Source organism: Oncorhynchus mykiss, chromosome 1 (genome assembly GCF_013265735.2).
Source record: "Oncorhynchus mykiss isolate Arlee chromosome 1, USDA_OmykA_1.1, whole genome shotgun sequence".
NCBI lineage: Eukaryota > Metazoa > Chordata > Actinopteri > Salmoniformes > Salmonidae > Oncorhynchus > Oncorhynchus mykiss.
Window position 1 is genome coordinate 59280683 of NC_048565.1, and position 19456 is coordinate 59300138.

At 41.3% G+C, this 19456-nt stretch overlaps 1 protein-coding gene across 2 annotated transcripts; it reads left to right on the top strand.

Annotated features, from left to right (window-relative positions):
* Positions 1–3641: 3641 nt before the first annotated feature.
* Positions 3642–19000, top strand: erlin1 (ER lipid raft associated 1). Of its 2 annotated transcripts, none has more exons than XM_021606181.2 (12): positions 3642–3747; positions 12329–12457; positions 12556–12637; positions 12747–12793; positions 12904–12965; positions 13105–13230; positions 13326–13399; positions 15707–15765; positions 15907–15998; positions 16155–16244; positions 16327–16406; positions 16538–19000. In XM_021606181.2, exons 2-12 carry the CDS (start codon positions 12345–12347, stop codon positions 16697–16699), a joined length of 987 nt encoding a protein of 328 aa, XP_021461856.2. In that variant the 5' UTR covers positions 3642–3747; positions 12329–12344; the 3' UTR covers positions 16700–19000. The 2 variants fall into 2 exon arrangements, with proteins under 2 accessions (XP_021461856.2, XP_021461868.2); XM_021606193.2 differs by lacking the exon at positions 3642–3747 and adding an exon at positions 7173–7216.
* Positions 19001–19456: the final 456 nt, after the last annotated feature.

The following is a 19456-nucleotide window of genomic DNA, read 5'->3' on the forward strand; positions in this document are numbered from 1 at the left end:
TGACATTCTCCCAATCTTCTTCTGGATCATCCAAATGCTCTCTAGCAAACTTCAGACGGGCCTGGACATGTACTGGCACTGCAGGATTTGAGTCCCTGGCGGCGTAGTGTGTTGCTGATGGTAGGCTTTGTTACTTTGGTCCCAGCTCTCTGCAGGTCATTCACTTGGTCCCCTCGTGTGGTTCTGGGATTTTTGTTCACCGTTCTTGTGATCATTATGACCCCACGGGGTGAGATCTTGCGTGGAGCCCCAGATCGAGGGAGATTATCAGTGGTCTTGTATGTCTTCCATTTCCTAATAATTGCTCCCACAGTTGATTTCTCCAAACCAAGCTGCTTACCTATTGCAGATTCAGTCTTCCCAGCCTGGTGCAGGTCTCCAATTTTGTTTCTGGTGTCCTTTGATAGCTCTTTGGTCTTGGCCATATTGGAGTTTGGAGTGTGACTGTTTGAGGTTGTGGACAGGTGTCTTTTATACTGATAACAAGTTCAAACAGGTGCCATTAATACAGGTAACGAGTTGAGGACAGAGGAGCCTCTTAAAGAAGAAGTTACAGGTCTGTGAGAGCCAGAAATCTTGCTTGTTTGTAGGTGACCAAATACTTATTTTCCACCATAATTTGCAAATAAATTCATTCAAAATCCTACAATGTGATTTTCTGGATTTTTTTTATTCTCATTTTGTCTGTTATAGTTGAAGTTTACCTATGATGAAAATTACAGGCCTTTCTCATCTTTTTAAGTGGGAGAACTTGCACAATTGGTGGCTGACTAAATACTTTTTTGCCCCACTGTATGTACAGTATATATATATAATCACACACACTGCTGAGTTCCAAACTTCCTCTGAAAGCAACATCAGCACAAGACTGTTCGTCGGGAGCTTCATGAAATGGGTTTCCATGGCCGAGCAGCCACACACAAGCCTAAGATCACCATGCACAATGCCAAGAGTTGGCTGGAGTGGTGTAAAGCTTGCCGCCATTGGACTCTGGAGCAGTGGAAACGTGTTTTCTGGAGTGATTTTTATTTTTTTTACCTTTATTTAACTAGGCAAGTCAGTTAAGAACAAATTCTTATTTTCAATGACGGCCTAGGAACAGTGGGTTAACTGCCTGTTCAGGGGCAGAACGACAGATTTGTACCTTGTCAGCTCGGGGGTTTGAATTGCGACCTTCCGGTTACTAGTCCAACGCTCTAACCACTAGGCTACCCTGCCCTACCCTGATGGTGAATAACGCTTCACCATCAGGCAGTCCGACAGACGATTTTGGGTTCGGCGGATGACAGGAGAACGCCCCAATGCATATTGCAACCTGTAATAATGAAATAATGGTCTGGGGCTGTTTTTCATGGTTCGGGCTAGGCCTCTTAGTTCCAGTGACGGGAAATCTTAACACTACAGCATACAAAGACATTCTAGACGATTCTGTGCCTCCAACTTTGTGGAAACAGTTTCAAGGCCCTTTCCTGTTTCAGCATGACAATGCCCCGTGCACAAACAGAAATGGTTTGTCGAGATCGGTGTGGAAGAACTTGACTGGCCTCCATAGAGCCCTGACATCAAATTCATCGAACACCTTTGGGATGAATTGAAACTCTGACTGCGAACCAGGACTTATTGCCCAACATCACTGCCCAACCTCACTAATGCTCTTGTGGCTGAATGGAAGCAAGTCCCCGCAGCAATGTTCCAACATCTAATGTAAAGCCTTCCCAGAAGAGTGGAGGCTGTTATACCAGCAAAGGGGGGACCAACTACATATTAATGCCCATGATTTTGGAATGAGATGTTCAACGAGCAGGTGTCTACATACTTTTTTTCATGTAGTGTGTATATACAATGCCATCGGAAAGTACTCAGACCCCTTTCCACATTTTGTTACGTTACAGCCTTATTATAAAATGGCTTAAATAGTTTTTTTCCTCCTCATTAATCTACACACAATAGCCACTCCTGCGTTGTCTTGGCTGTGTGCTTATGGTCGTTGTCCTGTTGGAAGGTGAACCGTCGTCTCCAGTCTGAGGTCCTGAACACTCTGAAGCAAGTGTTGATCAAGGAGCTCTCTGTACTTTGCTCCGTTCATCTTTCCCTCGATCCTGACTAGTGTCCCAGACCCTGCCGCTGAAAAACATCTCCACAGCATTATGCTGCCACCACCATGCATCACGGTAAGGATGGTGCCAGGGCTGTCTTGTGCCTTTTACTGAGGAATGGCTTCCGCCTGGCCACTCTAGGCCTGATTGGTGGAGTGCTGCAGAGATGGTTGTCCTTCTGGAAGGTTCTCCCATCTCCACAGAGGAACTCTAGAGCGCTGTCAGAGTGACCATCTGGTATTTGGTCACCTCCCTGACCAAGGGCCTTCTCCCCCGATTGCTCAGTTTGGCCATGCGGCCAATTCTAGGACGTGTCTTGGTGGTTCCAAATTTCTTCCATTGAAGAATGACAGAGGGCACTGTGTTCTTGGACCTTCATGCTGCAGAGTTTTTTGGTACCCTTTCCATGTCTCATAGTAAAGGGTCTGAATACTTATGTAAATAAGGTATTTCTGTTTTTATTTATAATAAATGTGCAACATTTTCTGAACATATTTTCGCTTTGTCATTATGGGATAGTGTGTAGATTGATGAGGAACATTTTTATTTAATACATTTTAGAATAAGGCTGTAATGTAAAAAAATATGGAAAAAGTTCTGAATATTACCTGGCACTGTATATTCTACAGACCCTAGTAAGTAATCCCAACCCCTTTTACACAGGCACAAATATTGTTTTTCCTGTACACTGCTATATTTGTACCACAGTGTCTTTATAACTCATCTTCTGCACACCTATCTCTCCAGTGTTAAATTGCTATATTGTAATTATTTCACCACTATGGCCTACTTATTGTCTTGCCTCCCTTATCCTACCTCATTTGCACACACTGTATATAGACTTTTTCTATTGTATTATTGACTGCATGTTTGTTTATTCCATGTGTAACTCTGGGTTGTTGTTTGTGTCGCACTGCTTTGCTTTATCTTGGCCAGGTCGCAGTTGTAAATGAGAACTTGTTCTCAACTAGCCTACCAGGTTAAATGAAGGTGAAATTAAAATAATGCCATATGTTGTTTTTGCCTGATGTCTAGTCTGCATTTTCAGTACTTGATGCACATGTGCTTTGCAAGGCTGCAAAAAGGTTTGCAGCATGGATAAGGTTATTTTCGCTATCTAGAAAACTATCTAGAAAAGTGGTTAGCTTTTTTGTTAGATAGCAAGCTAACTGGCTTGACTGTTTATGAACTTCCGTTTGTACCACCACAGTCAAGCAATGCACGAGTTGAAAATATTGAACACGTGTTACACAGAACGCACCACAACCTTGAGTTGCGGACTACTTCATTGACAATTCATAGTGGATATGAGGCTTGAAGATTAAGCCAATATGTAATGCATATACAGTGATTTGCATTGGGGGCATTTATTTGACATTGGAACATGTTTTAAAACCAACATTTAATGCAAATGTGAATTAGATATGAACAAATATCATTGTTAATGTTTAGACAAATATTTTTCATACATTATTCATAAATACAGGTTTAAAATACTATAGGTTAATGACACTTTTCTATTACGTGGAGGACTTTAATTTGAACGCTTTATAAATTCCGTGACCCGGAAGTACTTCAGTGTTGCTGACGAGGTGCTGATGGGTCGATGTCAACTGGATGAAAATACAAGATCTATCGCTTCAATACACTGGTAAGGTTGTATGAAGCCCTTCAGTCTGCACATGAACTAAATTGGAACTAGTAGCTAGTTTTGGCGTATGTATTATTTTCAGGCATGACGTGCGATTTGCCAAGTTAGCAGGACTGAACTAGCTAGCTAGCTAACACGAATCATATCAGATAATAAATTACCTAGCTAACCAACTAGGTTAATAGCTTTTATTGCAGTGATTATTGGCTGTTTTTAAATTGATAGAGTAGGCTTGATAGTTAGCGTTAGCTGTGACGAGGTAGTATTTCTAACCTATAACGGTATTATACACACATACTATATTACATCAGAGTTTCTAAATCCAGAGGCGCAAATTGCGAGACTTCCGGGAACGTTCGCGAAACAGACCAGGCCTGGGTTTGAGAAAGCAATGAGAGAAGTGAAAATAATTCTTCCTTAATTTTTTTCCAAAAACTAAAGACACAACCCTAGATTTGAGCCAATGTCTTAAGTAGTTTAACATGTTATTACTCCAACCTTGTGAAAGTGACAAACTGGCACGTTTTCGTCAAGAACAACTTTAGATCAAAGGAGTGCCTTTGATTTGACTGCGTGCGCATGCGCTGTTTGGCGTGAGACGACCGATCCGATGACGTGTTTGTGCGCATGCGCTTAGCTATTCAACGTCGCCATGACATCGCCTACAAGTTTTTATTTTTTTTTATTTTTTTAAATTGTGTGTATATATATATATATATATATATATATATATATATATATGCTATATTTTTTATATATATATAGGCTATATTTTTTATATATATTTATTATTATTATTATTTTTTGTTTTTTTAACATCGCCTACAAGTGTGATTGGGAATTCCTAATGGAGAATCAGTTTCTGCCTGTCTTTGGTTACATGTCTGAACCAGAATCTGGGTTTACAGGGGATGTTGAATATGGCGATTCTCCATTAAACCCGTGGCTTTTGTTTAATGTCAAATCAGGTACAATAAGTTTTATATTTGATATTCGTTTTTTCTATCATCGATAGCTATTGAGCCAAGCATGCCATGACTATGAAAATCGAGGGAGGCTATACGGTATCGCCTGGTGCCCAAATTGATGACGTTACGTCGTGCAGAGAGTCCATCCTGATGAGCCTTTCCCAGCCAACAACAAATATTCCCACAACTTTAGAATTTTCCCTTAAAGTGGGAACTGACAACGTTTTAATTACTTTGCATCGAGGAACACAAGCATTTCGCAACACCCGCAATAACCTGCTAAATATGTTATTTGATATGAAACACACTTAAATCAGTGAAATATAAATTTCCCAGTTTATGCTGCAAAACCAACTTTATAAGAGGTTTTAAAAATAGGTTATGTTTGAATAAACATTGCATGATGTACACTAAGGCATTGTCAGAATAGATGGATGCTGTTCAATGCATGATTAATATAATTTGCCAATAACTTTCTTGGTAGTCCAAAAAATATAGCTATCAGGTTGTAAATCACAGCTGGCCTGGTACATTTATTTGCAGCCTCCATTCAGAATGCACTGTTTGTTTCAATGACTCAATATTTTTGACAAAAATGGACGAATGTAACTCAGGTTGGGAATGTCAAAATCATCAAACTAGCAAGGGCAAGGATCACAAGTCAGTTATAATGTGGCTAATAGGCTAGCGTATCTATTAGGCTTGGGCGGTATACCTTTGGAAATAGCCACAGGGTGGTATTTGGAAATAGCCACAGGGTGGTATTTGGAAATAGCCACAGGGTGGTTTTTCAACACTGTTTACTATTACTTTAGTTTTTAAAGAAATGTTAATATTTGTAGCTTATTTTTAAGTAAATACCTGCAGCCAACTTGTGCAATGTGTAAGGAGATAAAGCATGTTCTTCATTTCACCTTTCACATTATGGAGCTTTATACTTCCCCAGAACAGTTGAGGTTTTGAGTGCTTGTTTGTAAATTCCACTACTGGAGAAAACAGGAGAAGGTGAGTCCAGCTGTGTATTGACAGGGGTTGCATTTTATATTGAAAGGTAAGGATTTTTGTTGCTTCAATATTGTGATCAGGGACTTACAACCATAGTTTAACTTCACAGAAAATACATCAGTGCAACACATTCTGCTGAAAATAGCTTAATTTTCATGAACAGAAATGAAACGCTGTTTGGCTGGCAAGCCTCACAAAATGAGTTGCTTGGCCATCGTATTTCTAATGTTTATCATAGAAAAAATGTAGCCAGCAACATTTCCTAATGTTTTGCTTAAAGTTAATCTTGAGTTTTTTACTGGAGAAATGTAGGCTGGCTACACCAACAAAAGTGCTGGAGACAAAAGCTACATGTCAGTCAGAGCGCTGTCTGCTGTTGGAATGGCCGTTTTGTGAATTCTCATCTGAGCGGAGAAGTGCAACTGAAGCACAATTAGTCTGATGCACAGCAGAAATTAAAATTTTAGATCTGCATTTACTAAACACAGCATGATATTTCTGACATGCATTATCTTTCCCCTGTGTGAAAAATGAATCATTTTGTGTTAATGTGAGGTCTTGGGTATGACGATACAAGCCTGGCACACCTGTATTTGGGGAGTTTCTACCATTCTTCTCTGCAGATCCTTTCAAGCTCTGTCAGGTTGGATGAGAAGCGTTGCTGCACGGCTATTTTCAGGTCGCTCCAGAGATGTTCGATCAAGTTCAAGTCCGGGCTCTGGCTTGGCCACTCAAGGACATTCGGAGACTTGTCCCAAAGCCACTCCTGCGTTGTCTTGGCTTTGTGCTTAGGGTTGTTGTCTTATTGTACTTGATATGACGCTCACCTCAATTTGAGGTCCTGCGTGCTCTGGAGCAGGTTTTCATCAAGGATCTCTCTGTACTTTGCTCCGTTCATCTTTGCCTTGATCCTGACTAGTCTCCTAGTCCCTGCCCCTGAAAAACATCCCCACACCATGCTTCACCGTAGGGATGGTGCCAGGTTTCCTCCAGACTTGGCATTCGGGCCAAAGTGTTCAATCTTGGTTTCATCAGACCAGATAATCTTGTTTCTCATGGTCTGAGAGTCTAAGTGCCTTTTGGCAAACTCCAAGCAGACTGTCATGTGACTTCCACCTGGTCACTCTACCATAAAGGCCTAATTGGCAGAGATGGGAGAACCTTCCAGAAAGACAACTATCTCCACAGAGGAACTTTGGAGCTCTGTCAGAGTGACCATCGGGTTCTTGGTCACCTTCATGACCAAGGCCCTTTCCCCTGATTGCTCAGTTTGGCCGGGCTGCCAGCTTTAGGAGGGAGTCTTGCTTGTACCAAACTTCTTCCATTTAAGAATGATGGAGAACACTGTGTTCTTGGGGGCCTTCAATGCTGCAGACTGTTTTTTTGTTACCTTTCCCCAGATCTGTGCCTCGACACAATCCTTTCTCGGCGCTCAACGGACAATTCCTTTGACCTCATGGCTTGATTTTTGCAACTGTGGGACCTTATGCAGACAGGTGGGTGCCTTTCCAAATCGTGTACAATCAATTGAATTTACCACAGGTAGACTCCAAGTTGTGAAAACATCGAGGCTCCATGGATACAGGATGCACCTGAGTTACATTTTGAGTCTCATAGCAAAGGGTCTGAATACTTCTGTGATTTATTTTTTTATTTTCATATATTTGTAAACAATTTTGGCTGTAACGTAATAAAAGGTGGAAAAAGTCAAGGGATCTGAATACTTTCCGAATACACTGTGTATATATATATTGAACAAAAATAAACGCAACATGCAACAATTTCAAAAATAATTGACTGAGTTACTCTTAATATATGGAAATCAGTCAATTTAAATAAATTCATTAGGCCCTAATCTAAGGATTTCACATGAGTGGGCAGGGGTGCAGCCATGGGTGGGCCTTGGAGGGCATACTCCACATACTGCGGAGCCAGGCCCGGCCAATCAGAATTAGTTTCTCCCCAGGAAAGGGCTTTATTTTATTTTTTTTCTCATGAAACATGGCACTTTACATGTTGCATTTTATATTTTTGTTCAGTGTAATATGAATAAATAAAACTAGACATTTTTAGCCAACGGTCTGCTCTGTTGCATGATCCTCATTGCTTTCCAACATTGTTTTTATGTACAGTGATTTTATGAATTTTAGATCTGTTATCTCAACTGTCCCAGAGTTGGTTTTGAACCGTAGACATGTTTTCATCGTCCAAAGGGCAATGGGTAATTTCGAGCCCTGGAGGGAATTCTTTTATAAAGCCATTACAAGTATTTGGCTGTTATTGTAATGTTGGAATATTTTATATGCTACCAAGGGTTGCCAACCATTCTCCAGGAGAGCCTTAAAGGGGCAGTGTTGTATTTTGAGACAGGCTTGAATATGCGAAGAAGCCAATAGGCAGAGGGTAACCTTTAGAAAAATTATGGTTAAAAAAAAGATAGTAATGCATTTGATTTTGTATTGGTTCCTTGCATCATACACAAGTAAAAACATTTATTTTGTTTTTTTTTGGACAATAAAAACATCTTGTCCAATGTAAAAGTGGCAAAAAAAAGTAAATGTTAAGCCCTGACATTTTTATTGCAACGGTGCAAGAATATTCCAGGTTAGTTTTCTGAGAGTTGGGAGAATCGCCCATCAACATCATACCAAACAAACACAGAACATGGTTGCCGTGTTCTCAGAATATAATTATTTTTTTGTAGACACATTTCATGGGAATGTTGCAAGAACATTCATGTGTCCAATGTTGTTTACAGGGCTTGACATGAACTTTTTTTGCCATTTGTCTTTCGGACCCCCCCAGAAAAAGCTCTGTAACACCATCAACCAAATGGGTGACTGAAAATTATATGTTATCGCCCTGTAGCGTCCATGCCAATTGTTTTTGACTGTTACGGATTTGGCTGGCATGCTACGGGAGGGACGAGAGGAGCCAAATCTTTTTCGATCAGCCTATTCCACTGGTGGAGTTGTGGCCTGAAAGACGAGTAGTAGTCTAGGCCTGTCTGTGTGCCGACGCGTACAGATGGAGCGGCTGACACAGTCAGCAAGCCTCGCTGGCTGTGCGTCTTGGAATCGGCTAAACTTTGGACATTGAGATATTAGATAAATGATAGAGAAGAAGAAGCCTTGAATAGGAAGAGTGGGTTTTGTGTAAATGATCATGGGCCTAGCCAGAACCATGAAAAACAGCCCCAGACCGTTATTCCTCCTCAACCAAACGTTACAATTGTTACTGCATTGGGGCAGGTAGCGTTCTCCTGGCATCTGCCAAACCCAAATTTGTCCGTCAGACTGCCAGATGGTGACGTGTGACTCATCACTCCAGAGAACGCGAAACGCGTAACCCCGGTTCAATGAACCAAGCATGTATTTATTTTATTTTTTTCAGAGTTTCTCTCGCGACCACTGCTCCAGAGTTCAATAGCGGCGAGCTTTACACCACTCCAGCCGATGCTTGGTATCGCGCATGTTGATCTTAGGTTCGTGTGCGGGACTGCTCGACCATGGAACATTTTCATGAAGCTTCCGACGAACAGTTCTGTGCTGACGTTGCTTGCATAAGCAGTTTGGAACTCTTTAGCGAGTGTTGCAACCGAGAACAGACTATTTTTACTCGCTACGCCCTTCAGCTCTCACTGGTCCTGTTCTGTGATCTTGTGTGGCCTACACTTCGCGGCTGAGCCTTTGTTGCTCCTAGATGTTTCCACTTCACAATAACGGCATTTACAGTTGACCGGGGCATCTCGAGGAGGGCAGAAATTTGACACACTGACTTGTTGGAAAGGTGGCATCCTATGATGATGGCACGTTGAAAGTCACTGAGTTCTTCAGGAAGGCCATTCTACTGCCAATGTTTGTCTACGGAGATTGCATGGTTGTGTGCTCAATTTTATAAACCTGTCAGCAACTAGTGTTGCTGAAATAGCAAAATACACTAATTTGAAGGGGTGGATGGAGAAGAATCTACACTTGTTTTTTGTCAAATAAAAAATATGATTTCAGATTTCAATATTTTATAGCTCTTAAACAAAGCGTGCCATGACTATGAAAATGATATATTCTGAATTGGGAGGATGGAGAAAAATCCACACCTTTTTTGTTTGTTTGAACTCCTGAAGAAAATGTAATTATTCAATAGCTCTTCAAAAAAGTGTGACGTGACTATGACTGTTATAGATTCTAAATCGGGAGGATGGAGAAAAATACATGCCATTTTGGTGTGTGAATTTGTTATAAACAACATTTGTGGGAGTGGGGGGGGGATTTCATTCTCCAATAGCTCCAAGTTTGCCATGACTATGAAAATGATATATTCTGAATCGGGAGGATAGAGAAAAGTCCATGCCTTTTTTTTTTTTTCTGATTTTGATTTCAACCTTCAATAGCTCTTAAACTATGTATTCTGAATTAGAATAGAGGATAGAGAAGAATCTATACTTTTTTTCTGGGGGGGTAAAAACAAAAGGTATCCATTCTCAAAAGGTCAAAATTAAAAAGTTACATGCAACTGAAAAAATGCCTTTTCTGGAAAAAGTATTGTTTTTGACCTAGTACGCATGCACAAAATCCACCTCCAGTAAAATCACTCATTACTGCCACACACAGGTCGGCTGGTCCAGCAGCAGGAAAGGTCATTGATTATCACCTACAGCAGTGTGTGAATGTCATATCGATCTATTGTTTCACCCGTGCTACACGGAATGCAATATTTCATGCAAGTAGATTAAGTAGACCATATAGGGTACTTTTTTACAGTTGTATGTTTCTAGATGGCTTTATTTAGTGTGTTTTCATTCAATTGTTTTATACTGCAGGAGGTGTAGAAGAGATGGATTTGGCGCATGCAGAATACTTAGATTCTATCCAGACAAGGCATAGTGGGTGTAGCCAATGGCATGGTCTCAGACAATTTTAAAGGCCTGGCTCTTGGCCAAAGTTTTTAAACCTGTTTGGCGCAGGCGTGCCGATAGCGACCGACCTCGACAACATCCAGTGAAATTGCAGAGCGCCAAATTCATAAACATTTCATAAAAATACAAGTGTTATACATCGTTCTACCATCCCACCTGCCCAACATCCGGTGAAATTGCAGAGGGCGAATTCAAACTACAGTATTATAAATATTTAACTTTCATAAAATTACAAGTGTAATACATCAAAATAAAGCTTAACTTCTTGTTAAACCAACCGCCGTGTTTCAAAAAGGCTTTACGGCGAAAGCAAACCATGCGATTATCTGAGGACAGTGCCCTGCATACAAACACATGAAAAACATATTTCAACCAGGCAGGTGCCTGGAAAGTCAGAAATAGCGATATTAAAAGTGCCTTACCTTTGATCTTCTTCAGTTGGCACTCCAAAAGGTCCCAGTTGCATCACAAATGGTCCTTTTGTTCGATAATGTCCTTCTTTATATCTATAAAAACTCAGTTAAGCTGGCTTGCTTCAGTCAATAATCCACCCAGTTTCCCTCCATCAAAATGTATAAAAAATGAATCCCAAACGTTACTAATAAACTATTCCAAACAAGTCAAACAACGTTTATAATCAAACCTTAGGTACCCTAATACGTAAATAAATGATACAATTTAAGGTCGGTGAATTGTTATTGGTTTTACCGGAGAAAAATACCAAAGAACGTGCTCTCTTCCACGTGCTTGGAAACACTACAGACAAAATGGGAGCCACCTTGAAAAACTACAATTTCTGGCTCATTTTTTCAAAAACCAGCCTGAAACTCTTTCTAAAGACTTTTGACATATAGTGAAAGCCCTAGGAACTGCAATCTGGGAGGACTTTGCCTTATTATCAAAGTGATAGCCATTGAAAATAGAGGTAGGCTGATTTTTTTGTTTTGATTTTTTGGGGGGATGGTTTGTCCTCGGTTTCGCCTGCCATATCAGTTCTGTTATACTCAGACATAATTTTAACAGTTTTAGAAACTTTAGAGTTTTCTGTCCAAATCTACCAATTATATGCATATCCTAGCTTCTGGGCTTTAGTAACTGGCAGTTTACTTTGTGCACCTCATTCATCCAAACTTCCGAATACTGCTCCCTAGCCTAAAAAAGCTAAAGCTAATTTATGACAATTCTACACATTTTGCCATGGGTAGAGACAACATTTTACAGTTTTAAAGTGAATTTCCTGCATTTCTACACATTTTGTCATGGGGTTGAGAGAGAATTTGTGGCTTTGAAGCTAATTTCCTACACATTTTGCCATGCCTTATGCCGTGTTCCAATTCTGAGTGACTAAAACATTTTTTTTTAATTCATTGCGCCGTTACTTGAATTTTAGATTTTCCCTGACTCTTAGTTTTATTTAGGTGATTGTTAGTTCTCAGATGATCTTGTATAAAAAAAATATAGCTCCATCTTTATACAGTTTGCACTGAAAATGTTTTACCACCCGAAAATTGTGTTTTTAAATTGAATACAAATTGTAATATTTTTTTTTTTGTAGTGGTGGCAACGATTTGGCAGCCCACCGCTGGTAAATTAATATATGGAAAGCACTGCTTCATCTTTTGTTCTCTCACTCTGTAACTGTGTGTGTGTGTGTGTGTGTGTGTGTGTGTGTGTGTGTGTGTGTGTGTTGTAGGTGAGTTTGGGTGAGGATGACGATGACTCACGTGGGGGCAGTAGTTGGTGCAGTAACTGCAGTGATGGCCATCCTGCTGCACTCCTCCATTCACAAGATAGAGGAGGGGCACCTAGCTGTTTACTACAGGTATGATCCATGACCCCCAACCCTCTGTCATCCATTCACCAGGTAGTGAAGTACTGTGAAAAGTAGATTCATATTATTGGTTCATTTCTGTGTTTTAGAGGAGGAGCTTTGCTAACTGCACCCAACGGCCCTGGATACCACATTATGATGCCCTTTCTTACCACCTACAGATCAGTACAGGTACTATCTGACCCCTAAACCCTGACCCCTGACTTCTAACTCTGGATACCACATCATGCTGGCCTTTATTACATCTACAGATCAGTTCTAAAAAAACTTTCTCTTCCAGACGACTCTTCAAACTGATGAGATAAAGAACGTGCCTTGTGGAACTAGGTAAATCTAGAACCGTTGCATGGTGTTTCTGAAAGGTGTTTGTGTGTGCTTGTGTGGCGGAGGACGTTGACCATGTTCGTGACCATGTTTCTGATATGTTCTCTCCACAGTGGGGGAGTGATGATCTACTTTGACCGTATAGAGGTGGTCAACATGCTGGTGCCCTCATCTGGTAAGACCTTTAGAACTACTAGCTAACAGAGTGGATCCCTAGGACACCTACGTTGTCCCTGTTGCTATGTAGTTGGAAAGGGGGGGGGTGACGTTTCTACTTTCCTAGTGTATACTAACCTCTCTCTCTCTCTTCACAGTGGTGGACACAGTGAAGAACTATACAGCTGATTATGACAAAACTCTAATTTTCAACAAGATTCACCACGAACTCAACCAATTCTGCAGCGTACACACTTTACAGGAGGTCTACATCGAGCTGTTTGGTGAGCACTCACACGCTCACTTGTATATCTGCTGAGACACTTTCTATACATCAGTCTAACTCTTTTTTTTCCCCTCCTGCGTCTTGGTTTGTCAGATATCATTGATGAGAACCTGAAAATCGCTCTGCAGAAAGACCTAAACTCTATGGCGCCTGGACTAACGATACAGGTACACACACACACCAGGGTTGGGGTCAATCACACACACACACACACACACACACACACACACACACACACACCAGGATTGGGGTTGATTCCATTCCAACTCAGGTGAGTGTGTGTTTGTGTCAGGGTTGGGGTCAATTCCCATTTAATTTAGTCAATTCAGGAAGTAAAGTGAAATTACCACTTTGCGCCAAGTTTACTTCCTGAATTGACTGAATTAAATGGGAATTGACCCCAACCCTGACACAAACACACACTCACCTGAGTGGTTGGGTGCATTCAGCAGGAAGCAATGTTTTGGAACATTCAGTTAATAATATGTTATGTAGAACAATAATGCCTCTCTGACATGTAGAATAAGGAATCGCATCAGTGCTATTTGTGGCACTTCTATCTCAGCATTTGACAATCAGGGCCTAAAATTAACACCTGCCAAATGTGGGTAGATTTTGGCATTGGCAGGTAATATGTCTATTTCACCAGCCACGTTGGCGGTTGGTCTGTGTTCCACAGTGCCCAAGTATGATCACATTTATAGCAAAAATAAATGCTGCAGTACCTGTTTTCAAAGTATCTGGCGTTTTAGTTTCATAGCTGGTATATTAATCACACAAAGTCAAAGCACTAAACTGAACAAAAATATAATCTACTTTGACCATATAGAGGTGGTCAATACTCTCAAATTTTGTGCGTTGTGTGTTCTCATTTGCAACTGCGACCTGGCCAATATGAAGCAAAGCAGTTCGACACATACAACAACACAGAGTTACACATGGATTAAACAAAACATAGTCAATAATACAGTAGAACAAAAAGTCTATATACAGGGAGTGCAAATGAAGTAAGATAAGGGAGTTAAGGCAATAAATAGGCCATGATTGCGAAGTAATTACAATATAGCAATTAAACACTGGAATGGTAGATGTGCAGAAGATGAATGTGCAAGTAGAGATACTGGGTTGCATATGGGCAAGATAAATAAATAAATACAGTATGGGGATGAGGTAGGTAGGTAGATGGGCTGTTTACAGATGGGCTATGTACAGGTGCAGTGATCTGTGAGCTGCTCTGACAGCTCATGCTTAAAGCAAGTGAGGGAGATGTGAGTCTCCAGCTTCAGAGATTTTTGCAGTTCGTTCCAGTCATTGGCAGCAGAGAACTGGAAGGAAAGATGACTAAAGGAGTAATTGGCTTTGGGGGTGACCAGTGAGATATACCTGCTGGAGCGCGTGCTATGAGTGGGTGCTGCTATGGTGGCCAGTGAGTTGAGATAAGGCGGGGCTTTACCTAGCAGAGACTTGTATATAACCTGTAGCCAGTGGGTTTGGCGACGAGTATGAAGCGAGGGCCAACCAACGAGAGTGTACAGGTCGCAGTGGTGGTTAGTGTATGGGGCTTTGGTGACAAAACGGATGGCACTGTGATAGACAGGTGCGGGCAGTGATCGATTTGAGTAGCATGCATTTAGTTTTACTTGCGTTTAAGAGCAGTTGGAGGCCACGGAAGGAGAGTTGTATGGCATTGAAGTTCGTCTGGAGATTAGTTAACACTGTCCAAAGCGGGGCCAGAAGTTTACAGAATGGTGTTGTCTGCGTAGAGGTGGATCAGAGAATCACCAGCAGCAAGAGCGACATCATTGACATATACAGAGAAGAGAGTCGGCCCGAGAATTGAACCCATTGGCACCCCCATAGAGACTGCCAGAGGTCCGGACAACAGGCCCTCCGATTTCACACACTGAATTCTATCAGAGAAGTAGTTGGTAAACCAGGCGAGGCAATCATTTGAGAAACCAAGGCTGTCGAGTCTGCCAATAAGAATGTGGTGATTGACAGAGTCGAAAGCCTTGGCCAGGTCGATAATACAGCTGCACAGTAATGTCTCTTATCGATGGCGGTTATGATTTCATTTAGGACCTTGAGCGTGGCTGAGGTTCACCCATGACCAGCTCTGATTCCAGATTGCATAGACATGACTCAAGTCACGTTACCATGGTAATCTCCCACCCTTAAAGGGGCAGGTGCCATGTTTCGTCTCTTCTGTGTTCTTTTGGTTAAAAGACTCGGGTCACAAAAAATGAAATTAAACAGTATACCACAATTCTTCTTACTAGTAATACATGTATTGTTTTAGAAACATTACAAAGCATGTTCTTTCCTGTTTTGTTAGTGTAATTGTAGGGGGAGGGATGTTGGGCTGGTTAAAAATCTGAGTGGCTGGTGGACCAAAAATGTAATGTTATGCCCTGCGTTCGGCTACTGAACGGAGCTCTGGTTTGTATATACTGAGTGTGTCTCTTATGTCCCAGGCTGTCCGAGTCACCAAGCCCAAAATCCCAGAGGCCATCAGGAGAAACTTTGAGCTCATGTGAGTGTTCTCACTCTTTCTTTTTCTCTTCTGTTCTCTCTCTATCATTTGTCCAGTGTCTCACTCTATTTTTTAGTTATTTCTATAAACCTCACTTTGTGTGTGTGTGTAACCTTTCTCTCTCTCTCACTGTGTGTGTAGGGAGGGGGAGAAGACTCGTCTGTTGGTAACGGTTCAGACTCAGAAGGTTGTGGAGAAAGAAGCTGAGACTGAGAGGAAGAAAGCCGTCATCGGTAACGTAGCAACACTCCATCTCATTAGTATACACACTTACAGTACACAACCAGTTGTGTATCTGAAATAACTGGAGAGCTAAGTGGAGTAAATAAACCGTAACACTATATACTCTCTCTTCTTTTCCCCACCGCACACCGCTGTCTTTCTCTCAGAGGCTCAGAAGGTGGCTGAAGTAGCACAGATTCATTTCCAACAGAAGGTGATGGAGAAAGAGACTGAGAAGAGGATCTCTGAAATAGAGGGTGTGTGTGTGTGTGTGTGTGTGTGTGTGTGTGGGGGGGGATGTGTGTGTGTGTGCATATTAATGAACTCTGTCTATTTCAGACACTGCGTTCTTGGCAAAAATGAAGGCCAGGGCTGATGCAGAGTATTATACAGCCGCTAAGTTTGCTGAAGCTAACAGGGTAAGACATGTCTGTGTGTGTGTGTGTGTATATATATATATATATATATATATATATATATATATATATATATATATATATATATATATATATACTCACTCTCTGACATCATCTCTCTCCCATCTTTCCAGTTGAAGTTAACACCCGAGTACCTTGAGTTGATGAAGTACCAGGCGATAGCAGCCAACAGTAAGATCTACTTCGGCCAGGACATCCCTAACATGTTTGTTGAGGGACACAGCCCTACCCAGGACCCTGAGCCCCCGAAAGCCTCTGAACAGGCCAGACACTAAGATCCGAGACTAGCTGTCTGTCTGTCTGTCAGTTGAAGGGTTTGAGGGACAAAGGGAGTTTGAGGAGTCATTCCCCTAATTGGGGTGCGTAAAGGCTTTAGTTTTAATTCTATCGGCCAGAGAGAGAGAGGGAGGGAGAAGGGGGATTGGTAAAGAAGGATGGGGAGAGGAAGGAGTGAGCGAGAAGCATGGAAAGAGAAATTCAGAAAAAAGTGAGGGGGGGGTGGGGGTCGCAGGGAGAGAGCGAGCGGGTCTGTCTACACCTGTGTTGAGCAGGCAGTCGGTGGGAAGGATCAGTAAGAGGCATTAATGCTGATATTTGGCCTGGGTTGAGTGTTAGGCAGGTGGCTCTCAGTCGCCCTGCTCTACATGTGCAGCTTTGCATCGGATGCAACTCTTGGCTTTGTTTTTTGGAATTGTATAATTTTTGTTGTTGTTTGATGCTTTATGCAAAATAATGAATTTAAATTGAACTTGAACATTAAGTTCAGCCTTACTGTCTAATTTGTTTTTAGCTTAACTAGAATGTAAAGAAGGCAACACTAATTCTGAACTAAAGGGTTTCTGGTTCTGATTCTAAATGGAGTTTGGTGTATTGGTACTCCGGTCTCTTTCTAGTCATCCACAGTTTGTGTGTTTGCACGTGTGAGAGAGCAAGAAAGGGGTGTGTGTGTGTGTGTGTGTGTGAGACTAAGGGAGAGCGAAAGGAAACGAGAAATTGTGTGTGAGCCCATACTCCATTCTTACCCCAGAGCAGATCTGAGCCAGGACAATGAGACACTACAAACCTTCAGTCTGTCTGTCGGCACACATGGGTTGGACTTCTCGTAAGCGCAGAAACACCCAGTGGAACTCCTTAGAACTCTTCTTAGAACCTATGTATGGGGGGGGGGACTGATTAAAAATAGTTTTTCTGTAGAGGGCTGCGAGAGGACTGGCTTGTATTGCCATTCTAAGCTAAAGGGCTTCTGGGTAGTGTAGTCTTGGTGTGTATTTTCAGTCGGGAATCTAGTGTCAGTGGAATAGTTGTAGTTAAATGGGTTGATTCTCTGTTTGAGGCTGAGGTTAAACAAATGATCTAGGATCAGTTAAACTGGCTGGCAGAAGGACACTGAAGTCAGACTTGCCCTTTATTTTCTTTCTGTTTACTGTGAAACACCTCCAGTAGAGAATACAGGACTACTAATACAAGGGCTGTTGACGGTTTGCCTGGAACCACTACACTGTATGTCAGCCATGTGTGGCTATTGAATGCAAAACCAGACAAACCGGCTCCGACTACATTGACACAGGTAGAGCGGAAGGCCGATGCTTTTCTTGCGCCATCGTTCCGTTCAAACTGAGCTGGCTCTAATATTTTATTCTCACATGGTCCATTTCAAAGTTTTCAGCATAATTCCAGGCCAACAACTATGGTTGTGTAACCAGGCCAGCTCAGTACATCTTGATTTTACTTCACTCAGTTCAGCTCAGTAGTTTTTAGTTTGTATTTAGTAGGTAGAGAGGTAGCGTTAGTGTTAACTCTCAGGAAAGAGCTTGAGGCGACTAGTGACTTGGGCAGACAGCGTCATACTGTATTTTTTATATATATATATATATGTACACGTGTATATCTCATATACGTGTATATCTATATGGCTTGTATATCCCTATATGGTTCTTTATACAGAATGGCTGTAGTGCCACCTTCAGGCTCAGAAATTACAGGCGTAGGAATTGACAGGCTTACAGAGATAGACTTCGGTTCAGTAAAGCTACTCGGGCACTTCAGTAGATTAACCACCACTAACAGGGAAACTACTCTGGAGGAGTGTAACACAGTGGGTTCACAGAGTTAGCCAGCGAACTTTGAGAAACGCTCAGATGTAGGCTAGCTCTTGAATTTCCGGTTTGTTAAGAAAGAAACTCTATCAGTCGTTTGGAATGTTGAGTGAGTCAGTTACTGTGCCAATTTCAAGTGTATATAAACTTGAACATATGAATCCAGAATATTTAGGAAAGTTAGCTGGCGAACTCCTTCAATCCTGCCCTGTGACGTCACGCTACCGTGCTGCTGTTTACTGTACTTGATCTCACCAATCGTCTTTCTCCTATGGCATTGGTGGTGGGTTTAAATTAGAAAATGCAGAAAAGGATGGAATTAAATTTGTCATGGAAATAATTAACACGTTTTTGTGAATGTTACTTTTGTACAATTTTCATAATTTGAACTGTCTTATTTTAAAAGATTTATATGCAACAAAAAGTTCAAGTTTTGACAATGTTCGAATATGTAAAATAAAACCTATTTTGATACCACAATGTGTGTCTGTGTGTGATTTAAAACTGCAGCCTGAAGCTGGGTTTTGTCTAGGCACAAAATGGATGAAAATAGTCGGGAAACGGAGTGAGTGAAACGAGGTAGCCTACATCCTGAAAATGCTTCATTTTATGTTGTACATTTTAAAAACAGTGCCCTAGTGCAAGTGAAGTAAAAATGTTAAAGTACTACTTAAGTAGTTTTTGAAGGTATATGAACTTTTACTAAACTAAATTCCTAAAGAAAATAATGTACTTTTTACTTCATACATTTTCCCTGACACCCAATAGCACTCATTACATTTTGAATGCTTAGCAGGACAGGATAATTGTCCACTCCATACACTTAACAAGGGAACATCCCTGGTCATCCCTACTGCCTCTGATCTGGTGGACTCACTAAACACGAATGCTTCATTTATAAATTACAGTTCATTATGAAAGTATTCAGACCTCTTG